Source organism: Sciurus vulgaris, assembly GCF_902686455.1.
Source record: "Sciurus vulgaris genome assembly, chromosome: 1".
Taxonomy (NCBI): Eukaryota; Metazoa; Chordata; class Mammalia; order Rodentia; family Sciuridae; genus Sciurus; species Sciurus vulgaris.
In genome coordinates this window covers 176,398,256-176,426,145 of record NC_136461.1, presented here as the reverse complement: position 1 = coordinate 176,426,145, position 27,890 = coordinate 176,398,256, and the positions used below count along the sequence as shown (strand labels likewise).

Below are 27,890 nucleotides of genomic sequence, written 5' to 3'. Positions count from 1 at the left end.
AACAAACCTATTGTTGGAATCTGCAAGAGAGTTAATGGTTAATTACCAAAGTATGGGAGTAAAGGTCACAAAGGAGGGGAGAGAAGCATTGAAATCATGCATACAGAATTTAGGACCTTTTGAAGAGAAGAGTAGGCGGAGGCCGAATTTTTATTTAGACTTTGATCCTGGAAAACAGGAAAATTTCAGAAAAATCTAGAGTGGAATGGACACATGCCTAGTATGAAAAATTAAATGCTTGGTAGAGGTATTTGGACTAGAGATAAACATTTGGGAGGTGGCACCTTTTCTGTCCTAGTAAACCTGCTCCACAAAGATCAAAAGGTTTGTCTTCATTTAGGCTTTAGTCATTACCCAAAGAACACAGAATTCTTCATGGATCTTGTTTGGTGGCAGTGTTGTATGTTCTCTCTCACACACACACACAACACACACAGCTTTATTTCCATATAAATCACATGCTGTGTAATTTACTCACTTAAAGTGCACAGTTCATTGGTTTTTCAGAGCTGTGTGACTGTCATCACAATCAATTTAGAAATATTTTCTTCTGCAAGGAATCTCATACCTATAAGTGATGATTCTCCATTTCCCCTTAACTCCCCACCCTGCTTCCCATGTGTATAGATTCCAGACATCTCATATTATGAAATCATATAATATGTAGCTTCTTTCACCTAGCAAACTAGGTGAAACCGATGAATAGATAAACATAATGTGATATCAATGAAGTTTTAGGAAATATTACTTCCTGAATACCAAAAGCATAAGCAACGAAAGAAATATAATGAATAGTTAAACATAATGTGATAGTACTTCCTTATATTTCATTGATATTACATTTTGTTTATTCATCACTTGATGGGCATTTTGAACTATTTCAGCCTTTTTGCTATTGAGCATTATATTGCTCTTATACCCATTCGTGTATAGGTTCTTATATGGACATGTATTTTCAGTTCTCTTAGGTATATTTCTCTGCGTCTTTACCAACCCTTGTTTTATTATTATTATTATTATTATTATTATTATTATTATTATAGCTATCCTAGTGGATGAGACATAGTATCTCATTGAATTGGTTTTGATTTACATTTCTTAATGATGGCTAATGATGTTGGTCATCTTTTCATGTGCTAATTGGCCATTTGGAGAAATGTCTGTTTAGATCTTTCACCAGTTTTGTTTTGCTTTCTGTGTTTTGTTTTGGCTTATTTTGGTACGGCAGATTGAACACAGGGAACAACATCCTAGCCCTTTCTATGTTTTATTGAAACAGGGTCTCACTAAGTTGCTGAGGCTGACTTTGAATTTATGATCCTTTTGTTTGAGCCTCCCAAGTTGCTGGGATTACAGGCATGCACCACTGTACCAGCTTTCATCAAGTTTTTTAATTGGTTCATGTCTTTTTTTTTTTAAGTTGTTATTTAAGTTCTTTATATATTTTGGATATAAGTTCCTTATCAAATGTATGATTTTGCAAAAATTTTTGTCCCATTCTCTGCATTATCTTTTCTTGTTCTTGATGGTATTCTTTTGAAATGCGGAAGTTCTTAATTTTGGTGAAGTTCAGTTTATCTGTGTTTTCTTTTGTTTCTTATGCTTTTGGTATCATTTCAAGGCATTTAGTCCCAGAGTATGGTCCCTACAACAGCATTTTCATCTTATCTGGGAGCTCGTTAGAAATGCAAATATTGGGGCCTTACTCCAGACCTTCTAAAAATATGGAGGTAGGGCTAGCTTATCTGTTTAATCCTTCCAGGTGATTTTGGGGGACCTTGGAGTTTGAGAACCCCTGTTTTTAGAGAAGTTCCTTCTGCTATGCTGAAGGATATTAGAATTCCTTTCCTATACAATAAGTATAGAACTATAAGTTTACACAGTGATTATATTTCTAAAGCAGAAATATAGGCTTAATGAGTATGAATATTCTGAATTTGTAGTTTTGCATACTTATGATAGTGGCAGATTTCACATTTGTGTTCATTTGTAAACTTGTCTTTTTCCCCCTGTAGACGTGCCACGTTGCTTAGCGCCCGACAAGGAATGATGTCTGCTCGAGGAGACTTCCTAAATTATGCTCTCTCTTTAATGCGGTCTCATAATGATGAACATTCTGATGTTCTTCCGGTTTTGGATGTTTGCTCACTGAAGCATGTGGCCTATGTTTTTCAAGCCCTTATATATTGGATTAAAGCAATGAACCAGCAGACAACATTGGATACTCCTCAACTGGAACGTAAAAGGTATATTCATATTTATTATGAGGCAGGTTAAAGAAATACTTGCTTGGTGTGGTCTCTGCAGGTGAATTCTCAGATTTCAGAGTAAAGGAGAATAGCAGTGCAAAAGGAAAAAAGTATAGGAACATTCACGTGGGAAAGTCTAACTTTTTTCTGTTGCAGGTCCTCACTTAAAATGGGAAACTTCAGAATGCATTCAAGCTTCATACTTAAAATAGTTCAGCCTGAGTACTTCTGTTTTCTATTAAGAGGGTGTGTAGGTACTCACTATTTCTTGGCTGATTTTTGCTTCTGCTTTTGTTATTGTAATACATTAGGCTGAGGGAAATGGTGTACCAAAATATATCATAGTGTTAGAAAGATGCCAAACTGACCTCTTCAGTGTTTTTATTGTTTTTGGTTCCCTTTGCCTTTGTTCCTGTTCAGATTACACAAATAATTTCATTTAAAATGATTCACTTGTCTTTTTCAAGGACACGAGAACTTTTGGAACTGGGTATTGATAATGAAGATTCAGAACATGAAAATGATGATGACACCAATCAAAGTTAGTGCACAGAAAATCTGCTAATCTACTTCAAGAAATGGCTGCCTCAGTATTTCCCCTTCAAGCTTTTTAACTTCATTATTTTCTGTCTGGGTGGGAATTTCTCTTTTCTTCTCTATGTCCCATTTCTTATCTCTTCTGTCCATTTTTCTTTACACATCCTTGCATTATATACATTTCATAATTAAGGATTAAAGACCTGTTACAGAGTTTTCAATATTGGATATTTTTCCTACTTTATCTTTTTTACATCTATCAGTTTTATGTTAACTTTACTAGATTTAGTCAAGAAAATGAGAATAACCTCTATCAAAACTTTTAGCAGTTAATATAAACTAAAGAACTTTTTTCAAAAGTTTGAATATCACAGTCCTTGGGGATCTTCTATAGCTAACTTATAGTTTTTTATTACTATTTCAGAGAGAAGTTTCTTATTCTCAACTAGTACTTATATTTAGCCTATGGAAAGACAGCTCACCTGACTACTACTTTTTGAGAATCCTACCATAGCTAACTGCTGTTTTCATAGCACACAAAGACTTACCCAAGTTTTCTTTCATTAAGGAGAGTTGGTACCAGTGTGCTGACTTACTGCCAGGATACATGGGTTGCCCAGATATCTCCCAGTTTATCTTACTGTAGTAAGCAAATGCTTAGATTTCAGCTCCTGGGTATCTCTTCCTTTTGGAGTCATCAGTAAGTTGGGTCCTGATATGCTTAGGAATCTAGTCGTATATAGGCAAAGAGAAAGATCTGAGAAACCACTATCCAGTACAGAATGGAACAGTGTTTGTTACTGTTAAATTTTTTATTTTGCATTTAAAAATTTTTGTGATATACATAAAATTTATCATTGTAACCATATCGAACTATTACATTTTGAATTATAACTTTAAAATATCAAAATTACAGACTTAACTTGTTTTTGAGTTCATTGTAATTTTATAAGATCAGGAATTTTGGATCCTACAGGTTTAATGGTCTTTTTACTCTTCCCTAATAATTATTTTTATTAAATAAAACATTTTATTTTTATACTTAGGTGCTACTCTGAATGATAAGGACGATGACTCTCTTCCTGCAGAGACTGGCCAAAACCATCCATTTTTCCGACGTTCAGACTCAATGACTTTCCTTGGGTGCATACCCCCAAATCCATTTGAAGTGCCTCTGGCTGAAGCCATCCCCTTGGCTGATCAGCCACATCTGTTGCAGGTGAATTAAACTATTCTTAGGTTTCTTTGTAACTGCCATTGTTTTAAGTGTTAAATGTAACTAGAATATTTTCTATTAAAATTTCAGCCAAATGCTAGAAAAGAGGATCTTTTTGGCCGTCCAAGTCAGGGTCTTTATTCTTCATCTGCCAGTAGTGGGAAATGCTTAATGGAGGTTACAATGGATAGAAATTGCCTTGAGGTAAGATTAAAATCTGTGTAATATAATATTTGTTAATAAGAACTTGTCCTAGTGTCTAGATTTTTAAAGTGCATTAATTCAGAATATTTTATTTTCCTAAATAATACAGGTGTCAGAAATTCCTGCCTTATAACATAATAGAAGGCATTCACCACTGTCATTAATTTGCCTAATTTGTAATTAGGGCTCTTCATCCATAAATAGTAACTTTATTATGTTTTCTTTCACAGAGTTTATTGTCACATTCTTTTGCAAATTTAATATTCACATATATATGCTTATTTTATATATATGGGCATATATATTTTTGACCTAAACATTTCTTTAGCCTACTAAATTAATTTGAATCAAGAATATAGATAAGCTGGCATGGTGGCAAAGCCTATAGTCTGAGTGACTTGCCAGGCTGATGGTAGAAGGATCATGAGTTTGAGGCTAGCCTCAACAATTTAGCAAGACCCCATCTCAAAATAAAAGGGGCCGAATATGTAGCTCAGTGGTAAGTGTCCCTGGGTGCAGTTCTCAATACACACACACACACACACAAAGTATGTAGATAAATAAGATCACATTAATGATATGTAGCATTTATTGAGTAATTCTGGGTCTTAGACAGTATCTCAATATTTATAACCATGTTGGGTAGGAGTATTTTTGTCCTGATTTTATGGTTAAGAAATGGAGGTATGAGGAGATTATAGATTTCACGTGAGAATGTCTGTTGTCACATGACTATTTAAGTGGCAGATCTAACTTATAGATACAATTCTGAATTTAGAGCCTAAAACTACACTGTTTGTCCTGAGTAAGTAGTAACATGTAGAAGAAATGTAGTTGAATAGCATTTTAAAATTATCCAAGTTGGTAAAGGAGAATGTAACACTAAAGATATTAAAAATGTGCAAGAGATTTAAAAGATTCCTTCAAAAGTTATCTGGGGCTACTGGGTCCTAGAATTGATGGTCAGCCAGGTGAATCACATAGATATATCTTTGTGGGCGAAGTTCCAAAAAGAGAAAATTAACTTTCATGTGATTTCTGTGGCGTCTTCCTAAGTTAGAAACAAAATCTAATTAGTTTTCTTAATGTATAACTTGGAAATGTAAAAATTCACAGGTTCTTCCAACTAAAATGTCTTATGCTGCCAATCTGAAAAATGTAATGAACATGCAAAATCGGCAAAAAAAAGAAGGGGAAGAACAGAACATGTTGGCAGAAGAAGCTGAGAGTTCAAAACCAGGGCCATCTGCTCATGATCTTGCTGCACAATTAAAAAGTAGTTTTACTAGCAGAAATCGGGCTTACTGAAAGTGAAGGACCACCTCTTACATCCTTCAGGTACGTGATAGGTGAAAGTTTTCCTATTGTTGCTATTAAAATTCTTCTAAGAATTTTTGTTTAGAAATGTTTTATTTCATATATTTAATTCTGCACATGCTTAAATTTTTCCTGTGGTTTTCTAGTTTATCAAATATTTAGATATTAAAATTGAGTTTTCTGAATTTGGGGGTTTGTGACTTTTGTCATTGATTGGCATTGTTTTTACTTCATTGAAGAACTTCTAATACCTTGTTTTTAGTGTTTAGTAATTAGACATAAGATATATATACACATCAAATTGCCAGTTACAGACTTGTTAACGACAGCTCAGCTAAGGGGGACATATTAATAACTAGAAAAAGTAGAATATTCTAGATACATGACTCATACTTAACTTGGGCTACTTTGCATGGTTCACAGAATGTGATATTCTAGTATGAGGTAGGTTTTGTTTATTCAATAAAAATTTGTTAGTGTATTCTGTAGGTCAGTATGGGAAACCCCCAAATGATTTGTTGACACTTGGCTCTATGCTCTGTTTTTGGTTACAAGGTATTAGATCAGTTTTTAGAAGGAGTTAATGAGCTGGCTAATGAAACAAAATACATTATATATAAATAGTCTAACAGCCATAAAGCACAGGACAGTGCGGAGACTGAAGTGGCGCAGTCTTCCTAGAGGCAGTTGTGGCTTGATCTGAGAGCATTAGAATGTCCTCTAAGGAAGACCAGTTAGAAAGCTGTTATTTAGTTCCAGTTAATGAGGAAAAGGGGGCTAAGGTAGAGCTTTGGGGATGGAAAGGAAATCTTGTAAAGGAAGAGAAACTCAAGATGCACTTTTATTACTCTGGAGGAACAGGAGGAAAACTTGCTTCCAGTCTGTGCAAGAGGGGAAATAGATGGTAACAATGGAAAAAATCAGGAGAAAATGTCATTGCCTTGAGTTCACATTGAATTGTAGCCATGTTGAGTTTGAATTGAGCATCATTGATGTGGATATATTTAACAAATCAAAATTCTGGTTTATTGTGGAAGTTTGATCTAGAGGGAGATCTCTGAATCACCTAAAGGGAGATGGACATTGGACTTTAAGAAGAGGAGGAAAATGAAAGTTGAAGATAGGAGGCACCCTGGGGACCATGTTTTTTACTATATATAGAGGACATAAAGAACAGGCAGTTGTGGAAATGCTATTAGAGAAAATGTAAATTGAAATACTTAAGACCTCAGAATAGTAAAAGACCAAGTAAATTACTAATATTAACCAGAAGTTTTTTTTTTAAATTTATTTTATTGTAAACAAATGGGATACATGTTGTTTCTGTTTGTACATGGAGTAACAGCATACCATTTGCATATTCATACATTTACATAGAGTAATGATGTTTGAGTCATTCCGTTATTTTTTTCCTTCCCCCACCCCTCCCACCTCTTTTCCCTCTATATAGTCCCTCCTTCCTCCATTCTTGCCCCCCTACCACCCCCCATTATGTGTCATCATCTGCTTATCAGTGAGATCATTTGTCTTTTTGGATTTTTGAGATTGGCTTATCTCACTTAGCATGATATTCTCCAATTTCATCCATTTGCCTGCAAATGCCATAATTTTATTATTCTTTATAGCCGAGTAATATTCCATTGTATATATATACCACAGCTTCTTTATCCATTCATCAATTGAAGGGCATCTAGGTTGGTTCCACAGTGTGGCTATTGTGAATTGAGCGCTTGAACATTGATGTGGCTGTATCTCTGTAGTATGCTGATTTGAAGTCCTTTGGGTATAGGCCGAGGAGTGGGATAGCTAGGTCAAATGGTAGGTCCATTCCAAGTTTTCTAAGGAATCTCCACACTGCTTTCCAGAGTGGCTGCACTAATTTGCAACCCCACCAGCAATGTATGAGTGTACCTTTTCCCCCACATCCTCTCCAACACCTATTGTTGCTTGTATTCTTGATAATCGCCATTCTAATTGGGGTGAGATGGAATCTTAGTGTAGTTTTGATTTGCATTTCTCTTATTACTAAAGATGGTGAACATTTTTTCATATGTTTGTTGATTGCTTGTAGATCTTCTTCTGTGAAGTGTCTGTTCATATCCTTAGCCCATTCGTTGATTGGATTATTTGTATTCTTCGTGTAGACCTTTTTGAGTTCTTTATATATTCTGGAAATTAGTGCTCTATTTGAAGTATAAGTGGCAAGGATATTCTCCCACTCTGTAGGCTCTCTTCGCATTGCTGATAGTTTCCTTTGCTGAGAGAAAGCTATTTAGTTTGAATCTATCCCAGTGGTTGATTCTAGCTTTTATTTCTTGTGCTATGGGAGTCCTGTTAAGGAAGTCTGATCCTAAGCCAACAAGGTGAAGATTTGGACCTACTTTTTCTTCTATAAGATGCAGGGTCTCTGGTCTGATTTCAAGGTCCTTGATCCATTGTGAGTTGATTTTTGTGCAGGGTGAGAGATAGGGGTTTAGTTTCATTCTGTTGCATATGGATTTCCAGTTTTCCCAGCACCATTTGTTGAAGAGGCTATCTTTTCTCCATTGCATATTTTTGGCACCTTTGTCTAGTATGAGAAAATTGTATTTATTTGGGTTTGTGTCTGTGTCCTCTATTCTGTACCATTGATCTACCTGTCTATTTTGGTGCCAATACCATGCCGTTTTTGTTACTATTGCTTTGTAGTAGAGTTGAAGTTCTGGTATTGCAATACCCCCTGTTTCTTTCTTCCTGCTAAGGATTGCTTTAGCTATTCTGGATTTCTTATTCTTCCAGATGAATTTCATGATTGCTTGCTCTATTTCTGTAAGGTACATCATTGGGATTTTAATTGGAGTTGCATTGAATCTGTATAGCACTTTTGGTAGTATGGCCATTTTGACAATATTAATTCTGCCTATCCAAGAACATGAGAGATCTTTCCATCTTCTAGGGTCTTCCTTAATTTCTTTCTTCAATGTTTTGTAGTTTTCATTGTAGAGCTCTTTTACCTCTTTGGTTAGATTGATTCCCAAGTATTTTATTTTTTTTGAGGCTATTGCAAATGGAATTGTTTTCCTCATTTCCCTTTCAGCTGTTTCGTCGCTTGCGTATAAAAATGCTTTAGATTTGTGCGTGTTGATTTTATAGCCTGATATTTTGCTGAATTCATTGATGAGGTCTAGAAGTTTTCTGGAGGAGGTTTTTGGATCCTCTAAATAAGAATCATGTCATCCGCAAATAGTGACAGCTTAAGTTCCTCTTTTCCTATTTGTATCCCTTTAATTTCTTTGGTCTGCCTAATTGCTCTGGCTAGAATTTCGAGGACAATGTTGAATAGAAGTGGTGAAAGAGGACATCCCTGTCTTATCCCGTTTTTAAAGGGAATGGTTTCAGTTTTTCTCCATTAAGAATGATGTTGGCCATGGGCTTAGCATAAATAGCCTTTACAATGTTCAGGTATGTTCCTACTATCCCTATTTTTTCTAGTGTTTTGAGCATGAAGGGGTGTTGTATTTTGTCGAACGCTTTTTCTGTGTCAATTGAAATAACCATATGATTCTTATCCTTAAGTCTATTGACATGATGGATTACGTTTATTGATTTATAAATGTTGAACCTTCCTTGCATTCCAAGGATGAACCCCACTTGATCGTGGTGCACAATTTTCTTAACGTTTTTGGATGTGGTTTGCCAATAGTTTGTTAAGGATCTTTGCATCTATATTCATCAAGGATATTGGTCTAAAATTTTCTTTCCTTGATGTGTCTTTTCCTGGTTTAGGTATGAGGGTGATATTAGCTTCATAGAATGAATTCGTTAACCAGAAATTTTGACCAGTATTTTTAGTATTGGTTAAATTATTTCCCCTTTCTGCTTAAATTTCTTACAGGCCACAGTGTAGCTTCATGGGAATGGTAATTTCCCATGATATGCTCCTAGGACGCTGGCGTCTTTCTTTAGAACTATTTGGCAGAGTATTCATGGAAGATGTTGGAGCAGAACCTGGATCAGTATGTATTTTGTGCATTTTAAATTCTTTTCTGCCTGATCAGAATATATTTCAGAAAATAATTGTCATTCCCCCATCCTGCTTTTTTTTTTTTTTTTTTAAAGATCCTAACTGAATTGGGTGGTTTTGAGGTAAAAGAATCAAAATTCCGTAGAGAAATGGAAAAACTGAGAAACCAGCAGTCAAGAGATTTATCACTAGAGGTAAAGGTATTTAGATTTTCTTACTATATTTATAGAACTCCATTTATATGAATTTTAAAATATCCAAAACAACAAACAGATCTTACTTAGGAAGATGTACTTACAATCAAAATTTTAAAGAAATGGAGAAAAAAAATTTAAAAAGTGATAATCACCAAATTTAGAATCCTATAAAGATGAGCAAAGAGCGTTCAGTTTTTTTTTAATGCACACATAGATTTAAACATTTTTGAGTTTTTCATTCTAATGGGATTATTCTTATTGATGTTCCAGTTGTCTCCTCTTTGACTAATTTTGAGTCTTTTTTAACATTATCCTTATAGTCTCTTTTTTTTACTTTCTGATATGTTTCACGTGCATTTCTGTCACAAACCTTAAATCATCCATTTCTTCAAGAAGCCCCTGAGTCCTTTTTAGTACAAAATTGTATTTTGAGATTGCATATGGGTGGTTGAGTTGCACATTGCTACTGGGTTGGTCATTGTTCTAAGGTCTTTACTTGTAAGGAAGTGCACCCCCAGGTCCAACCTCAAGCTGAAAAAGAAAAATCACATCATGAATTTATACTGATACTCCCAGTTCAGGTTCAAGATTTAGAATCACAAGGTTGTTTTGCTTGTTATTTTCATCTCTTAGATGTTAAATCTGTCTCCTTTGTCCCAAATGGAATATCCAATACTCAACAACATGGATAAAATGACTCACTTCCTTTTTTTTCCCCACAGTGTGTACATAGCAGTCTTAGAATTACAATATCTACACTAATACCAACCAAATGGTTATTGAAAATAGTTTAGTTTGTAGTTGTTTTGTCCTTAAGTCATACATAGAGATAGACAAATTGGGGTTGGGGTGGCACTGGGGATTGAACTCAGGGTCACTCGACCACTGAACCACACCCACAGCCCTATTTTGTATTTTATTTGGAGATAGGGCCTCACTGAGTGTCTTAGCACCTTTCTTTTGCTAGGAGGGCTTTGAATTCGCAATCCTCCAGCCTCAGCCTCCTGAGCTGCTAGGGTTATTGTGAGTTATCAGCTTTGTACATTCAGGCCCTTTTGTTTCATTTTGCTTTCAGTTTTAGGAATTGCCTTCTCTTTTGGTTAAAAAAATATTAAATAAATGTAAAAAGTTTAATATAATTATATTTTACATTATATACATTGATTATGTAAAATATATGTTGCAAAGTCAACTTTATGAGAAGATATATTCAGAGATGTCTAGTTTCCATCCTTGTTTGCCATTTTAAAAGTACTCCTCCCATTTAAAAAATGTGTGTTCCTAACTCAGTTTCCCCCACATTTTATTCTTACCCCCCCCCCAAGGTAACAGTTTATCCAGAGATAAGCCAAAGCTTTATACAAAGAGATGTTTTTACCTTTTACACGTGCTTAATGTACTATGTTTTGTGGTTGTTGCCAGTGTTTCTAAGCAAATCCCCTACGACTAGACATTTGGGTTTGTTTTCCAGTTTTTTTGCTATCCCAGATGTAGTGCAGTGAATAATCAACACCTTGTGTATGTGTATGTTTCTCTATTTTGCTAATGTGTCTATGAGGTAGAGTCTGAGACAGAATTGCTGGGTCCAAGGATATGTGCATATATAATTTTCCCTGATATTGGCAAGTAGTTTTTCATAGTGAGATATACATCTTACTGTCAGTATGAGAATGACTGACTCACCATAGTCTTGCTGACAATTTGTTGTTTTAGATTTTGGCTAATATGATTAGGTAAGAAATGATATTTTAGCAGTTTCAATTTGGATTTTTCTTATTTGGGGCCTAGCATGACATGGTTGTACATGGCTATAATCCCAGAGATGCAGGAGGCTGAGGCAGGAATATCACAAGTTCATGCTAGCCTCACAAACTTAGCAAGACCCTTTCTCAAAATATGAAAAGAACTGGGGGTGTAGCTCAGTGGTAAAGCACCCCTTGATCCAACCCTTAATACCCTCCCCCACCAAAAAACTTAGGTATTCAGGATCAGTTATTTTTTTGTGTGTATGAATGCAATATATTTTGCCTATTCTACAAAATTTTTTCTTAATGCTTAATACATTCTTTATGTATCTTTAGATGATGTACAGTTGTTAATGAATATGTATCTTTTTGGTAGAAGGTGTGCATGTTTTTTCATTTTTTCATTTTACTTTTATTTTTTAAACATTTTTTATCCACTTGGAATTTATCCTGGTGTATCCCAAAATAGAACAAATTGTTTTCCAGTAGATTTTTAAAATAGGTCTTTGAAACAAAATGTTCAAATTGAATTAAATTCCATTGTCCTGATTTAACGCGGGGCATTCTTCTTCGCTTTAGAATGTGTAAGCTTCTGAGAACCCAGTACTTGAAGTTTTTAAACTAGCAAGAAAAGGGTAAAATTCAGTTTTCAGATTTTACATAGAAAACTTCAAAGTGATTTCCATTGATGAATTTACTACTTTTTGGCATGTTTTAATAGGTTGATCGGGACCGAGATCTCCTCATTCAGCAGACTATGAGGCAGCTTAACAATCATTTTGGCCGAAGATGTGCAACTACTCCAATGGCTGTCCACAGAGTAAAAGTCACATTTAAAGACGAGCCAGGAGAGGGCAGTGGTGTAGCACGAAGTTTTTATACAGCCATTGCACAGGCATTTTTGTCAAATGAAAAATTGCCAAATCTAGATTGTATCCAAAATGCCAACAAAGGTACCCACACAAGTAAGTACAGACAAGCATCATAAAAATTATTTCATTGTTCATCAAAATAGTGATATTATATAATAATGCATATGTTTATGTCTTTGGTGAATTTTAATGTACATTTACAATTTCATATAATTTTATTCTAGGTTAAAGCTTAATCTTAATTAAACTACTTGAACTGACAACAACTTGCTCATTTACTGCTGCATTTGCAAGATGTTTATGTTTGAACAGTTGTTACTGGTTTGGAGAGTTCAGAGTGGGTGTGAAAAATATGGTGATATAAAGATTCAGTGAGCAAACAGCACTTGGTATTCCCTTTACCCCCTGTGTTAATTGATACAGATATTTGAGAAAAAAATGCAGTTTCCTAGATAGGCTATTCAAAGTATGATTTTCAAACTTGTTTTTAGTTCCCAGTGAGTTAAGGAGCTTGCAACCAAGTATAAACTGACACCACAGCTCACTGTTTTAATTTAGAAAGGTTCTTCCCTCCCTCTCTCCCTCTCTCCTTTCTCTCTCAACCCTAAGATTACAGTTAGAAAACTTACAAAATCTGTAAATTACAAAAGCTTTAGGAATTGATAACTGCTTATTCACGTCAAGTATAGCAGAAAATTGTTAGCCTTGTAAGTGGACTGATAAAATAATCAAGGGAGACTAATTTATAAAAATTACCAAAAAAATTCTGAATTTCACCTAGGTTTTATCTGTTTATCACTAGGGTTTTATAAACCACCACCATGGAGACTGAGTTGTTGAAAGGACAAAGAATGAAAAAATGGGGAGAGTTCCCTAGCTTTTCATCATCATCTTTACCATTTGACTTTCTATAGTCTTACATAAAAATAGTTGAACAGATTTGAACATGGAAACCTGGACATCATAACATTTTAGAAATGCCCTTTTTTGTACTCTTAGGAAACCATATTCTAGCTTGGGGTTACAAATTTTAAAATAATAATGGCTAATGTTCTGGTGGCCTTATGCTTTAGCACCAAAAAGTAAGAATAGAGAAAATATTTAAATTACTAATTATGTAAGAAATCTCAGGATTATTTTTAGTGAGATTAACATAACCGTAGTTGCTATATTTTATTTCACAGCTTTGACATGACCAGGGGAAGAATACATTTCACAAATACTGAAATGAACTTCTTTGATGTACCAGGTGTATTCTGTACAATCACCTGCAACCCTCAAAACCAAAGGGAGAGTGGGAGAAAGGCTCTAGCAACACAGATAATTAAAAAGAAGATGGTGTTGAGCTGTCATGTCTTCTTGTGTTTGACTTATTTCTTTGCATTGATTGAAATTCACATTTGCATTTGTCTGAGTAAGCTATATTCACCTTTTCTCCTAGGTTTAATGCAGAGATTAAGGAACAGAGGAGAGAGAGACCGGGAAAGGGAAAGGGAACGGGAAATGAGAAGGAGTAGTGGCTTGCGAGCAGGTTCTCGGAGAGACCGGGATAGGTATGAAATTTTGTATCTTTCTTTGAATGCCAGCATTTTGGATGAATTGAATGTTGTCTTATAAAGGAAAGACTCTTAATTATGAACTATTTTTTTTAAGAAAATGAGCTTTAATATTTAATATTTGGACATAAGCATAAACATAATAACTAAAAATTATCTAACCATTTATTGCTAAGAAAAAGTTCTGCTTTAAAAACCCAGAGGCAATTGAAATTAATTTGTCCACCTGAGTTTCTAATTGTTTGACATTTTTACTGCCTTTAATCATTCTTTCTGTAGTTCTCTTAAAATCTTAATTGTGGTAAATTATGCTACTTAAATCCTTTGATTTTTATCTTGTTAGATGGATTGCATTTTACTCTGACACAAAATTTCCAGGAATTATGATTATAGATGATTTCTTGATTTCTGGTCTTTGCAAATCCTACCCCATTAGAATCAAATTACACATTGCAAATTTATAGATTTTCAAGTGACAAAATGTAGATAATATTTATTTTCCAGCCTTCATGTATTTAGGTATACATACCTAAACATACCTGGAAAAATAGTATGCTTTTTTTTTTTTTTTTTTTTTAACTTATTGTGTTGATAGTTTCAAGCTTTCTTCCTCTTACAGAGATTTTCGAAGACAACTTTCCATTGACACAAGGCCCTTCAGACCCGCCTCCGAAGGAAATCCTAGTGATGATCCCGATCCTTTGCCAGCACATCGGCAGGCACTTGGGGAGAGGCTTTATCCCCGTGTGCAAGCAATGCAACCAGTACGTAATGTGCACTTAGGTGACTCTTAACTGGTTGTGGCTTTTTTTGTTTTTGAATTGAAATGGCCATTTAAAAGAAAAATTGTCAACTACTGACCATCACATGATAGAAGACTAGCTTTGCAATATAAGTTTAGGAAATAAATGAAATAGTGTTTGCTGGAGGCTAACTGTATATAGCCTGAATTTGCTTCCCCACCTATTCAGTGTTGGGACACTATCTCCATTCTACCCAGCAAGTTTCTTGGAGCTTAAGAATTAGCTGAGGGCAGGTGTATGCCTCTAATCTCAGAAATTTGGGAGGCTGAGGCAAGATAATTGCAAGTTCAAGGACAGCCTCAGCTTCTTAGAGGGGCCCTCAGCAACTTAGCAAGACCCTGTCTCAAAATAAAAGATAAAAAGGGTTGGGGCTGTGGCTCAGTGGTTAAGCACCCCTGGGTTCAATCCCTAGTATCAAAAAAATAAAATTTAAGGAGACTAAGAATTAGCTATATATATTTTTATTTGTATTCTTATTTGCACAAATTGTTACTTTTTGAAACAGGCTTTATCTATGAGCAAACTGCAGCTGAAGCACATTGTAATATTTTACTGCTGATAAATATTACAGGGAGATTTTATTTTCAGTGTTCTGTCAGATTTCTTTCATATAATATGCAACCTATAAACTAGTTGTTTTTTATATGACTTTATGCATAATTATATGAACATATTTTATAGCAAAAGAATAATAAAACAGAGAAAGCCATTTATATTTCTTGCAGTAAGTCCTTAGCTTTTAACATAAGCATCCTTTCCTTCCCACAGTACTTTTCTCCTTATCTCTTTTTTCCTACCCTACATGAAAAAGATGTTTTTGGCTCTCTGATGAAGAAAAAATAATGGAAATTGAGTGTATGTATTCATGGAATTTAAAAACCTAAAAAGATTTATTCATACAAATACTATAACAAGCCCAAATAAGACTGTGCTAGTGCATGCACTATCCATTCCCAGTCAAAATTATCTATAATTAAGCTTCCAGTTTCATAAAAAAATCTTACTAGGTCAGAAGAGATTTTTGTGTTTATTCAAGTTTCTTGCATTTCTCCTCCTTGTTTTTCTTTAAAACACACACACAAGTTTTTTTTGTTTTTTGTTTTTGTTTTTTTTTTTTTTTTTGGGGCAGTACTGGATTTTTTTCCCTCCTTGATTGTAGATTTTGACAAGCAGTTTTAGTAGGCAAGTAACATTTGTTTATCATTTATAGGCATTTGCAAGTAAAATTACTGGCATGCTGTTGGAATTATCCCCAGCTCAGCTGCTTCTCCTTCTAGCAAGTGAAGATTCTCTGAGAGCAAGAGTAGATGAGGCCATGGAACTCATTATTGCACATGGACGGTAATGTGTACAACTGGGAAGGCATTTCAGTTTAAACATCAGCTGTTTTATTTTCAGTATGTGTGTGCCACCATATCCTAAACTTTATACCATAAAGTATAATACTTTAATAATTTTTATAAAGTGGTGGCTTAGAATCCATAGAGAGCTGAATTTTTCATGTTTTAGAATGGTAGTGTTTTATTAGTCATTTTGGTTCTAAAGGTTTTCTATATACTTGATGTTTAGGAATTGCTTCCAAGAAGTACATCTCAAATTCTGCACCAGAATACCCTTGTGGCAAGAGGTCATATTATACTCAAAGAATCTTGAAGTATAGCAACTAACTTCTTGCTATAAGTATGAAATTTATTTTAGTCCCCTGATTCACCTTAGAAATTCATGCAGGTTTTGCTTTCTAGTTTACATTTGTTTGCTTTAATATGAAATCTAAAAATATTTATCAGTTAAATTAACTAATCTCTCTTTTCCCAAGATGACGAAAGTGATAGTAGGAACATGTACCATATTTATTCTGTGGCTTCTATCCGGGGCCTAATAGTTTGAAGCTTTGAAGACTTGATTATTTATTTGTTTACTTTTTGGTACCAGGGATTGAATTCTGGGGCACTCAACCACTGAGCCACATCCCCAGCCCTGTTTTGAAGACTTGATTATTTTATACGAAAATCTCTGTGCTGCTGGGGATTGAACCCCAGGTATCATGCCTACTAGGCAAACAAGTCTACCATTGAGCTACAAGCCCCAGCTCTTGAAAAATTTTTGTTATTTCTTCATAATCATGGTTTTGAAAGAGGAATGAGATTAGATACAGTTTTACAGGTATCTAGGCAATTAGGCTGAGCACAAACTGAAACAGCCACTTGCAAAGCTTTTGAATAGTCCAGGCCAAAGACTGTTGGTAGAATCTGTTTATTTGTTGTTACTACTCCTTTGCATCTCTGGACTTTTATGTATTGTTTCTTTATTCCTTTGCCTTGTCTCCAGAACTGTCAACGCATTGTTATAGCTTAACCATTTCAGAAAAAGTTCAGAAGAACGTTCATTTTTTGTTTAAAAAATTTTTATATATGTGTATGTATATTATATTTATACACATATATAAATGTTGCTAAATTAGTATTTTTTATTAAGTGAAACTAACAATATGCTTTCACTAGGCTTTATGGAGCAAACAATATATTTATTAGTAGTATTGTAGAATTATTAAATATGCTGTGGAACTTGAGTCCTTATCTATGATTGCTTCCTAAACTTGGTTTTGCATTTCTACAATGTTTGCTCTGAGCTTGAATTCCAGCTACCTTCATTAGCCCCTTGTCTTGACTCATACATGTAGCCTCAAGTAGGTTTTTAAAATACATATTATTGATGTCTCTGATTCTCAGAACTGCATTAGAACAAGTAGGTGTCCTGGATATTTGTTAACTTCAAAGCTTAAATTCATAGATGAATTTTTGGAAATCTATTATGTGTTCTCCTTAAACGTTTTAGTTGTCTGGAATGTGAAAGGTTTTTGTTTATTTTTAGGGAAAATGGAGCCGATAGTATTCTGGATCTTGGATTATTAGACTCCTCAGAAAAGGTACAGGTAAGAGATGTATTCTTCATATGCTAATAGATATTTGAATTTAAATTATAAGGAAATTCAGATTGGGAGAAAAGTAAGATGTAGGAAGGAACCTTTTTCATAAGTAAAATACATAAAATAGAGAAGTTTTATGGCTGTTATGTATGTATGAGATATAATGAACTAAACAGCAGAGAGAGGAGAGAGGCAGAATAGAATCTCAGTACTCATTCCCCAAGACCCCAAAGGTGAGGAATACATGTGATACCACAGTAAGGGAGGCTCTTTAGGACGTGTTATATTTCATTGCATGTATTTTATTCTTAAGCTACTAGAGAACTTACAGTGCCAACCAGGGGGAACAAACCCATTATAATCAATCAATCCATCTGTGTGTGTCTGCGTGTGTATGTACAGTAAAGCTGATACTATTACCTCATTTTACCTGGAAACAGACTTTGAGACTGAAGTGTAAACCACTGCCCAGCTCTCAAACTACACCAAGTGGTACATATGCAGGATATGCCCAAACACCTTAGTAAAGACTGAAAACTTGCCATTGAAACCCTTGTACTACTTAACTACACCCCTTCACTGACCAGCCAGTCTTCCATATCATTTTAATACAACCCATTTTCAAAGTTTGATATTTGAAATACCCAACCTACAAATATTCAAAAGCTCTAAGATATTCAGCATATAAATAACCAGGAAAGACTGGCCACTTTCCCCAGGAAAGGAACTGATAGATGGCATCTGGGAGGTGATCCACTTGTTGGAATTATCAAAAACTTTATCTCATGTTATATAAGATAATGAATGAAAAGATACAGGAAATAAAAAGTTTAAAGGAACCAAATAAATTTTTACAATCAAAAGTATAATACCTGAAACAAATTATGTTATTAAGGTATTCAAAAGCAGAATGAATGTAACAGAGTAAGCTTGAAGATAGATGGAAGCTATTGCTTCTGAATAACAGAGAAAAAAGATTTAAAACAAAGAATAGTTTCAGGGCTTTTTGAACAATATCAAAAGATCTAACATTCATGTCTTTGGAGTACTCAGAGAAAGAGGAGAAAGAAATTGCTTTAGAAAAAATATTTGAAGATAATGGCTGAGAATAATTTTGGTATAAAGCGAAGGTTTACAGATTTGAGAAGGTTAGTGAACTCCAAACAGATAAACAAAAAGAAAACTATGTCCAGACACATCATAATTTACTGTGATTAAAACAAAGATATAGTCTTTAAAGCAGCCAAAGAATGGTGTCTGAGGTATAGGGAAAAAGTGACTTAAAAGACAGTAGATTTCTCACTGGAAACTACAGAGGCCAAAAGAATTTTCAATCCAGAATTTTGTATCTAGCGAAAATATCTTCTTGTAAAAGAAGCTAACCTGAGTTTCATTAAGTTACTTTTATGTAAATAACAGATGTTAAAGACTTAATATACGTAATGTTTATGTACCACAGTTCTGAAAAAAAGAATTTTTGCCTTTAATATTGTTACACATATTTAAATATGACTGTTGGCCTGCCTTCCTGATTTGACTTTGAATGATTTCAGAGAACCAGTTCATACATTTCTTTTTCTTTTTTCTCTTTTGGGGTATTTGGAATTGACCCCAAGACCTCATACTTGCTGGGCAAGTGCTCTACCATTGATCTACATCCCCAAACCTCTTTTTGGGGGGAGGGGGACAGGATTGAACCCCCAGGGGTGCTCAACCACTAAGCCACCAGCCCTTTTTATTTTTTGAGATTTGGTCTCACTAAGTTGCTGAAGCTGGCCTGGAACTCTGGATCTTCCTGCCTCAGCCTCCTGAGGTGCTGGTGTTATAGCCATGCATCAATACATTTCATTTTTAAAAAATGAATCTTGGGGCTTAATCTGTGGCATTCTGTTATTAGGAAAACCGAAAGCGTCACGGCTCTAGTCGAAGTGTAGTAGATATGGACTTAGATGATACAGATGATGGTGATGACAATGCCCCTTTGTTTTACCAACCTGGAAAAAGAGGATTTTATACTCCAAGGCCTGGCAAAAACACAGAAGCAAGGTTGAATTGTTTCAGGAACATTGGCAGGTAAAATAGCTCTCATCTTATTAAATTTGGGGGGGGAGGAAAGGATGCTGGGGATTGAACCCAGGGCCTGTGGATGCTAAATATGCTTTCCACCACTGAGCTACATTCCCAGCCTCTTAAGTTCTTTTAAAAACTACAGTTTAATGAGATTTTCTAAAATATTAATGTGTGTCAGTCCCCCACTCCTCCAGTGGGGCTGACCTCTGTCAAACACAAGATCCTCCTGCCTATCGTTCATAATAGCCAGGGTTATAAGTGTGTGCCACTGGGTCTATATATAATATATTAGTTTTAAAACTGGGCTTATGTTCTATTGCATTGTGGATAGAAATAAAGATATAGAAAATTTCTCAGTTATGTGAACACTTGTATATATATGTGTGCAGTTATGTATTCTAAATGTACTTTTAAATTTAAATCTTACATTTTTCTGTTTTTCTTTTTAGGATTCTTGGACTATGTCTGTTGCAGAATGAACTGTGTCCCATCACATTGAATAGACATGTAATTAAAGTATTACTTGGTAGAAAAGTAAGTAATTTTGATGAACATAACTACTTTTACAATTACAAAGGTTCTTTTTATAAAATGCTAGCATACTTTGTAACATTCACTTACTATTAATTCTAAAGCATTTACTGTCATTATAAATAGTATTCAAATATATGATGATATAGGTAAAGTCTTTATACATGGAGGAGATGGCATAGTAGAGTGGGTATGAAGGTAGCTTTGGGTCTGACGGACCCTGGATCCTGTTGCAGATAAATCACCTGACACTTCTGGCATATTTACGTATAAAGTGGCAAAGAAACAGCATCATGACCAGCAAACAGTAGTACCCAGTAAATTTTATCCACTATCATTAGCTGTAGCAGGTACAGTGGAGGATGATGGTATTGAAAGAGCATTCCAATTTCAAAAATGTATGTAAGATTCACATGGGAGGTGGTGCAAAAGAATATAAGGAAACGGTACAACATCCTTATTATTTATTTCCAGGTGATAGAATTAGCCAGTTTTGTGTTTTGATAGTTTGACAGCCTGTACATTTCTTTGTGATGGAGGAAGGGAGGGAGAGGGGAAACCCTTTAAAATTGATGTGTAATGCTAATTATGAAGCTTTTGACTTAAAAAAAAAAAAAAACTTGTTTATGTGTATATATAATCCTCCCTGCGTGCCCCCCCCCCTTTTTTTTTTTTTTTTTATTTTTGCAGGGCTGGGGATTGAACCCATGGCCTTGTGCTTGCAAGACTAGCACTCTACCAACTGAGCTACATCCCCAGCCCCACAATCCCCCCCCTTTTTAATTGGGCCCCATCAAGTTCTTAGTGTTCTAGCTAAAATGTGATGCACAGAACTAGACTCAAAGCTCAGCAGGTTAATATGTTGAATTTTTAATAATGTGTAGTGAACAGCTCATAAATTCAAGTTTAACTCAGCAATTTGACCTTGTTGTACAAGTTACTGAATTTCTTTGAGCATCAGATTGTCAACTGGATTTGATAATCTGTATTTTATGTTTTTATCAAGAACAAACATATTTAGTTATATATGTTTGTGTATTTAGTTCAGAACCAGTTGCTGTACAAAATCAGTATTCAGTGAATAGTGCTGGCTTTTCATTTTTCTTTGTAGTACTGGGGATGGAACCCAGGGCTTTGTATATTCTAGGCAAGCACTCTAGCACTGAGCTATATTCCCAGCCCTTTCTTAAAATTTTGAAACAGGGTCTTGCTAAGTTGCCCAGGCAGGTCTTGAACTTACAGTCCTCCTGCCTCAGACTCCTGAGTAGCTAGGATTATGGCATGTGATATGGTACCCAACTAGTGGTAGCTTTTTAAATCAAATTTTTAAAACTTCATCACCTCTCCTTTTATGCTATTGACACCCCCCCAACACTTTTTATACTTTGTAAATGAAATGTATTGTCAGAGCCAAAGACATTCTGAATTTTGCCTCTTCAAAGTAGTTTTCATATATTTAGTGGGAAATTCTTTACAGTATATCTTCAAATTATTATCTTTATCACAGGTAATAATTTACTAATAGATTAAGATGTTTCTTTCATAATTTGAATTTCATATGATTACTTTCTTAGGTCAATTGGCATGATTTTGCCTTTTTTGATCCTGTAATGTATGAAAGTTTGCGGCAACTAATCCTTGCTTCTCAGAGTTCAGATGCTGATGCTGTTTTCTCAGCAATGGATTTGGCATTTGCAATTGACCTGTGTAAAGAAGAAGGTGGAGGACAGGTAAAGCATATTTAGTTTTCTGATTCTGGCAAGATAACTGGGTTAATCTGTTGTGCTTCCTATAGAATCAGTTTAGAAACAGAGAGGTAAGTGCACACACTGAGAAAGAAGTGAGCATAGCTGGAGATGAACACACAGAGAGATGGTTTAGGAGTTACAGATACAGGTTAAGACGTAAAAGGGGATTTTTGTACTTACTTAGGCCTTAAATGTTTGCAAAACTTAAATATTTGTTGGATAAAGACTTGTCTTATAGATTTAAAAATTCTAAGAAATATTTTGTGAACTTACTAAGGTTACTTTGATAAAATTGTCCTCATTGTTGAATTTTTCACAGGTTGAACTCATTCCTAATGGTGTGAACATACCAGTCACTCCCCAGAATGTGTATGAGTATGTACGGAAATATGCAGAACACAGAATGTTGGTAGTTGCAGAACAGCCATTACATGTAAGTGTTTTGTTTTCTGCATTAAGTCATATCATGACTATTTTTGTCTCATCAAAGCTTGGAAAGTGTGCTTGTGGGGCTAAAATGTAATTCTTTTAGGGTCCTATCATGCTTTGGGTGATCTGTAAGAAGGATTAATAGGACTCAGGCAGTTGTACTTATTAGCAGAAGAACCCATGGCAAAATTAGGGAAAAGGATCATCCATTAGGAAGAATCTGGAGGAATCCAGATGCAGACTTCCAAAGCGTTCTGCATGGGCTGTCACACCACAGCTCTTCCTCAGCACTGAAGTGCACCAATGTGTTGTGTAGTGTGTCTGCTTCAGGAAGGCTACCTAGGGAAAAGGGTATGTTAAATCACATTGTTTGCACAAACAGTCTACGGAAACTCTTACAGCAGGGGTTCATTGTCTGAAGTAACAGAGGGGACACCTTAAAATCCAGGTTCTTTGATAACAGCCAAGCCCAACAGGCCCTTCTAAAAAGCAACATCAGGCCTCCTTGGTAACTCTTTCCATTTCCAGGGTAAAATGTTTGTATAAATTTATTACTGATAGCGTCACATATTTCTGATCTCTAGAGTCATATTGTCAGAGTTCAGGTTAAGTCATGACTTCACTACCCTCTAGATTTTTGGTTTGAATATGTTGGTCATTATCATCTAGGATGCTGACAGGAGATAGCCCTTTTGACAAATTGAAGCTATTCTTAATGACTAACTTATTTGTTATTATAAAAATAATTTAAAAAATAATTTCAGTTAATGTCTAAAGATACTACTTTGTATTTTTAAATCTATGACCTATTCACTTGTCTTTCCTCCCGTTTCTCTCTTTTGAATCTGTAAATAAATTAAAATAAAACTTTTTTTTTTTTCTTTTTGGTTTAAAATAGAAAGTGACATTCTTATAGAAGACTGAAAATTAGGTGTTGGGCTTTTTAACAGTTCAAACATGGCTATGTGGAAAATAAAGTACTTATTGTAACCAAAGGATAATTTTTAAAATCCTCTAGGCAATGAGGAAAGGTCTACTAGACGTGCTTCCAAAAAACTCATTAGAAGATTTAACAGCAGAAGATTTTAGGCTTTTGGTAAATGGTTGTGGTGAAGTTAACGTGCAAATGCTGATTAGTTTCACCTCTTTCAATGATGAATCAGGTAGGAATTTCTGTAAATGTTTACTTAAGGAATAAACTATATAGAGTGTCTGGATTTTAGACCTATTTGCAGGGTCTGGGAAATACCCCATATCACCCATTATTTTTAATGGTGATTACATTAAATAACATTTTGGTGGCTTATCATTAGGTTATTTTGAATTCTTCTGTTAATTAACTGTTTCAGGTTTTTTAAGTAAAATGTGGTTTAGAAGAATGCAAGTAAAAATTCTTTGTGGTCAGCAGAGGATTTTGTGTATACTGATCCATGTGATCTTTCTATTGGCCCTTCCTGATTCATATGTCTTCAGCTCAAAAAAATTTGCATGATATTTGCTTGGTAGAGCTGGACCCAAGTCACACTCACAAAGACATGACCGCACACAAACACATGGAGAATCTAGAATAAAGAGAAGTGTAGTGATAATTTTTCTAGAGTAAACTTTATCTCCAGAGTTTGATTTGTTCTGCAATTCATTTTCTGAATTTTGAGACTAATCCTGAGTTGTGTTGTTTTTAAATGTGAGATTTTTTTCCCCCATATTTTTTATTGGTGCATTATACTTATACCTGATAGTGGGACTTGTTGTTACATAGTTGAGTTTTTGACTGCAACTATACAATAAAAGACTGAAGCTCCAAGAAGTTTCCTATGAAAGACTGATACCTATAGTACCAAGATTATTACACACATAAAATTACCAATTTTTTCCCTTTTATTTTTCTGTTTTGCAAACAGCTTTAGCCGAATGATAAAAAGTTTAAATTTGAATACATTTTTGTCCTTCATGCCTGGCAATACATAGGTTGTTTAATAATTGTTTTGGTACTTTTCAGTGTAGTTTTCAATACATTAAGAATTCATCTCATGTATAAACCAAAAATTAGGAGAGAAATAAAATTTCTAAAGAAACTGCCCAAGGCTCAGATCAGCACCATGGGCATCATTGGAAGCTTTTTAGAAATGTAGAATCTCTGTGTCCCCTCCACCCCATGCCCCAACTCAGTGAATGAGAATCTGCTTTTTTTTTTTTTAGAAGATCCTATGTCATTTATAATCCCTTTCATTTGAGAAGCATTGGTTTAAGGGACATGAGAAGAATCATGATTTACAGATGGGTTTTAAAGTCATGGGATGATCACTTTTGAGGATGGTGGTTCATTTTTCTCGTTTTGGTCTTCTTGAGCCTGGATTGGCTAATCAACTACAGAGCTTTTTACATTATGCATATGGTCCTAATTTGTATTAGGAATTAGACATCTTAAATGTTAAATAGCATTTTAATTTTGTATCTATTTTTATTATAAAATTTATAGTACTGATATAGTGTATTGAATTTATATTCTACATTTGTAGGAGAAAATGCTGAGAAGCTATTGCAGTTCAAACGTTGGTTCTGGTCAATAGTAGAGAAAATGAGCATGACAGAACGACAAGACCTCGTAAGTTAAAAGCTTCACAAAATTTGTAGAAGGAAATGTAGTGGTTTGTTGTTACTGCTTTTTTGTTTGTTTTCTTTTATGGGGGGCAGGTGGGATGGGTTCTGGGGATTGAACCCAGGGCCTCAGACATGTTAAGTTTGTACTTTCTACTGTGGAGCTATACATCTTTCCCCAAATTTTAAAATACTGTTTGAAATGGCGGGTCATTTTAATTTTGGGTAGGGTGGAGACATTATAGGTGGTCATAAATAAAAGGCAGTTTTTATTTTTCTTCTAAACTTCCAAAGGCATGTTATCTGTTAATCTTGCTGTCCTTGTCACAAAAGATAATACAGCTTATTGCGATAAGGTCACCCCCCGACACCTCCCATTTACAATAACCACCCTTAACTATGAGGAATGTGTTCCAAAACCCTCAATATATGGCTGAAATGAAGGATAGTACCAAACCTCACAATTCAATGCCTTTTCCATCTTAACTAAATAATTAATCACACACTGTGCTGTAATATTTATAGTTTGAGGAATCATCAACAAAACAAGCATGAATTTCACCTTAGTCACCTCAGCAACATTTGATTTTCTTAAGAGTAATTTTGCCTGTTTGCTTAAAGGAAGCATTTTATAGCTTCTCTTTGGCATGTATGAATTGCTAGCACCACTATTCTTCCACTCTGAGGCCATTAAATAAGAGTTATTTGAACATAAGCATTGTGGCAATCAGTCTGGTAACCGAGATAGCTACTAAGTTACTCAGGGAGTAGTGTATACAGTATGGGTAATGTTGGACAAAGGGATGACTGACTTCCTAACTGGGATAGTGGCATCTAATTTAGAGTTTTTGAATTGCCTTTTCCTTAAATTTTTCATTTAATATTTTTGAACCACAGTTGGCCACAGGTAACTGCAGTCATGAGAAGAAAAACCACAGACAAGGGGGAACCATTATGTAGTGCTTTTATATGCTATTCTTGTGTGTGTACATCCTTAATCTTTTTCCTCCTCTTCTTTATATATTTATTTACTTATTTTTGTGGTACTATGGATTAAACTTAGGTACTTTCACTGAGCTATAGCCCCAGTTCTTTTTGAGGTGGGGTCTTGTTGCCCAGGCTGGCCTTGGAACTTGAGATGCTCCTGCTTCAGGCTTCCAAGTACGTGGCATATGTGTTCTACCATGCCCAGCTAAGTCTATTATTTCAGTCCTACTTTTAGCACAAAGCCCCAAGTAACTTAGAATTATAAATTAGACAACAAACACTTTTAGTGGAAAGTCTACAATCTATATCTAGCCTTGAACATACTCATAACCAGATCGGATTGCTCATTATCATTAATCTTGATGATAATCTGTTCCAGACTTTCTTGTAGAAGTTAAGGCATTCCTGACCTAGAAAACCCCAGAGATCCTTACTATTCATTCCTCAGGGTTCTGTGGGACATTTGCCCTGTCTAATCAGCCTTAACTCAACTATCTAAACCAAACCACTCAATGTTTAAAAATGATCATTTGTAAGTGTATCTGTCACTTTATTTGAAAGAGGCAGAATAATTACTTGTACGGGAAAGCACAAAAACCTAATATTCCTAATTACCTTCAGTTTAGTCAGGAGCTGCTTTTAGCTCTCCTGCATCTTTATATGGCTTCAGGAGCACTGCAGTAGTTTTCTACCTCGAGACAGGTTGTTCAGTGATCCCAGCTGCTACCTGGTTTTGTTGTTGCCTTAGCCTTCCTGGTAATTTGACTTAGGTTGTTCTTCAGCTAGGTTCAAGTTTATTGGTCAATATTTAACTTTTTCAGTCTTGTGGCTCCTAAACTCTAAACCAGTGTCTTAATCTCTGTTTCTGTGGTTTCAAGATCACCTGAATAGCTTGTTTGGACTCTACCATTTGTAGTCAGTCTTTAAATTCAGGGTACCTTGTTTCTCTAACATAAAACTTGTATTAATTCTTTAAGACATACCAAAACCAAAAGTGATTGACCATCTGTTATGAATTCTGACTTATATCTTATTTTAACCTATTCCACAGTTTAAATTTCTAATAGTTTTAAGCCAGTACATGCTCAGTCCAGTTAGCCAACTTAAATCTTATTTTAGTTTTTGCCTCTTAATGCAAGAAAATTGCACTACTCATTCTTAGAATAAAAGAAAATCTCCTTCACTAAGGGCCTTAAAGTTTCTTATCAACAGCTTTAATTTGTGGGCTTCACTTTTTAAATGCTTAGCAAAAAATAATTCTAGATTTTAAGCAACATATACTCTACTCCCTTTACCCTGTTTTTGGAAACTATCCTTCACATACATACGTTTTTATCCTGGTATGTCTAAGGGGAAGAGCTTGAATCACCTAAGATTTAATAGGATTTTCCCAAACAGGTCTTCCATGAGCTGTAGTTAGTCCTGCAATGCCATGGTTATTGGGGAAGAATTATGTAGTTTATTTTCTCTTACAGTGTAGTTCTGAGAAGTCTGCCAATATTTCTGTTCTTATTTCCTGAAAGTCCAGTGATATAGTCATTCACCTTGGTTGACCACATTTACTCGTGGAGAACCACTACATTAATCTGTAAAATAAGTGGATTGGACCAGCTTTATATAGAGGCTTTATTTAGCTCTTTTATAGTTGTTTGAAGATTTTGTAGGCCCCTAGTGCTTAGGCGAGGTCTTTGTTTTACTGTCCCCTTCTATAATTCTAGATGGTTTCTCATACAAATAAACTGTGCTTCAGAAAGTAAAAAATTAGGTTTCTGAGTCACTCTGGCAAATTGGATGTACTGCACTGTTTAGGTGTGTGTGGTAACGACAGTAGATTAAAAAAATATATTTTTTCCTTAAGAGATCAAAATGCTTTACCAAAGACTAGTACATATGTTATATATA

At 35.0% G+C, this 27,890-nt stretch overlaps 1 protein-coding gene across 1 annotated transcript in view; it reads left to right on the top strand.

The window, feature by feature from the left end:
* LOC306643471 (E3 ubiquitin-protein ligase UBR5-like) overlaps positions 1 to 27,890 on the top strand; it is a 174,176-nt gene that overhangs the window by 144,912 nt on the left and 1,374 nt on the right. The window contains 19 exon segments of the mRNA XM_079109617.1: positions 2,016 to 2,246; positions 2,717 to 2,790; positions 3,833 to 4,005; positions 4,093 to 4,206; positions 5,323 to 5,487; positions 5,489 to 5,544; positions 9,398 to 9,518; positions 9,622 to 9,720; positions 12,190 to 12,433; positions 13,782 to 13,893; positions 14,516 to 14,660; positions 15,910 to 16,040; positions 17,571 to 17,631; positions 19,523 to 19,698; positions 20,145 to 20,229; positions 21,801 to 21,956; positions 22,294 to 22,407; positions 23,422 to 23,566; positions 24,923 to 25,008. Coding sequence (XP_078965743.1) covers positions 2,016 to 2,246; positions 2,717 to 2,790; positions 3,833 to 4,005; positions 4,093 to 4,206; positions 5,323 to 5,487; positions 5,489 to 5,544; positions 9,398 to 9,518; positions 9,622 to 9,720; positions 12,190 to 12,433; positions 13,782 to 13,893; positions 14,516 to 14,660; positions 15,910 to 16,040; positions 17,571 to 17,631; positions 19,523 to 19,698; positions 20,145 to 20,229; positions 21,801 to 21,956; positions 22,294 to 22,407; positions 23,422 to 23,566; positions 24,923 to 25,008 — 2,488 coding nt within the window.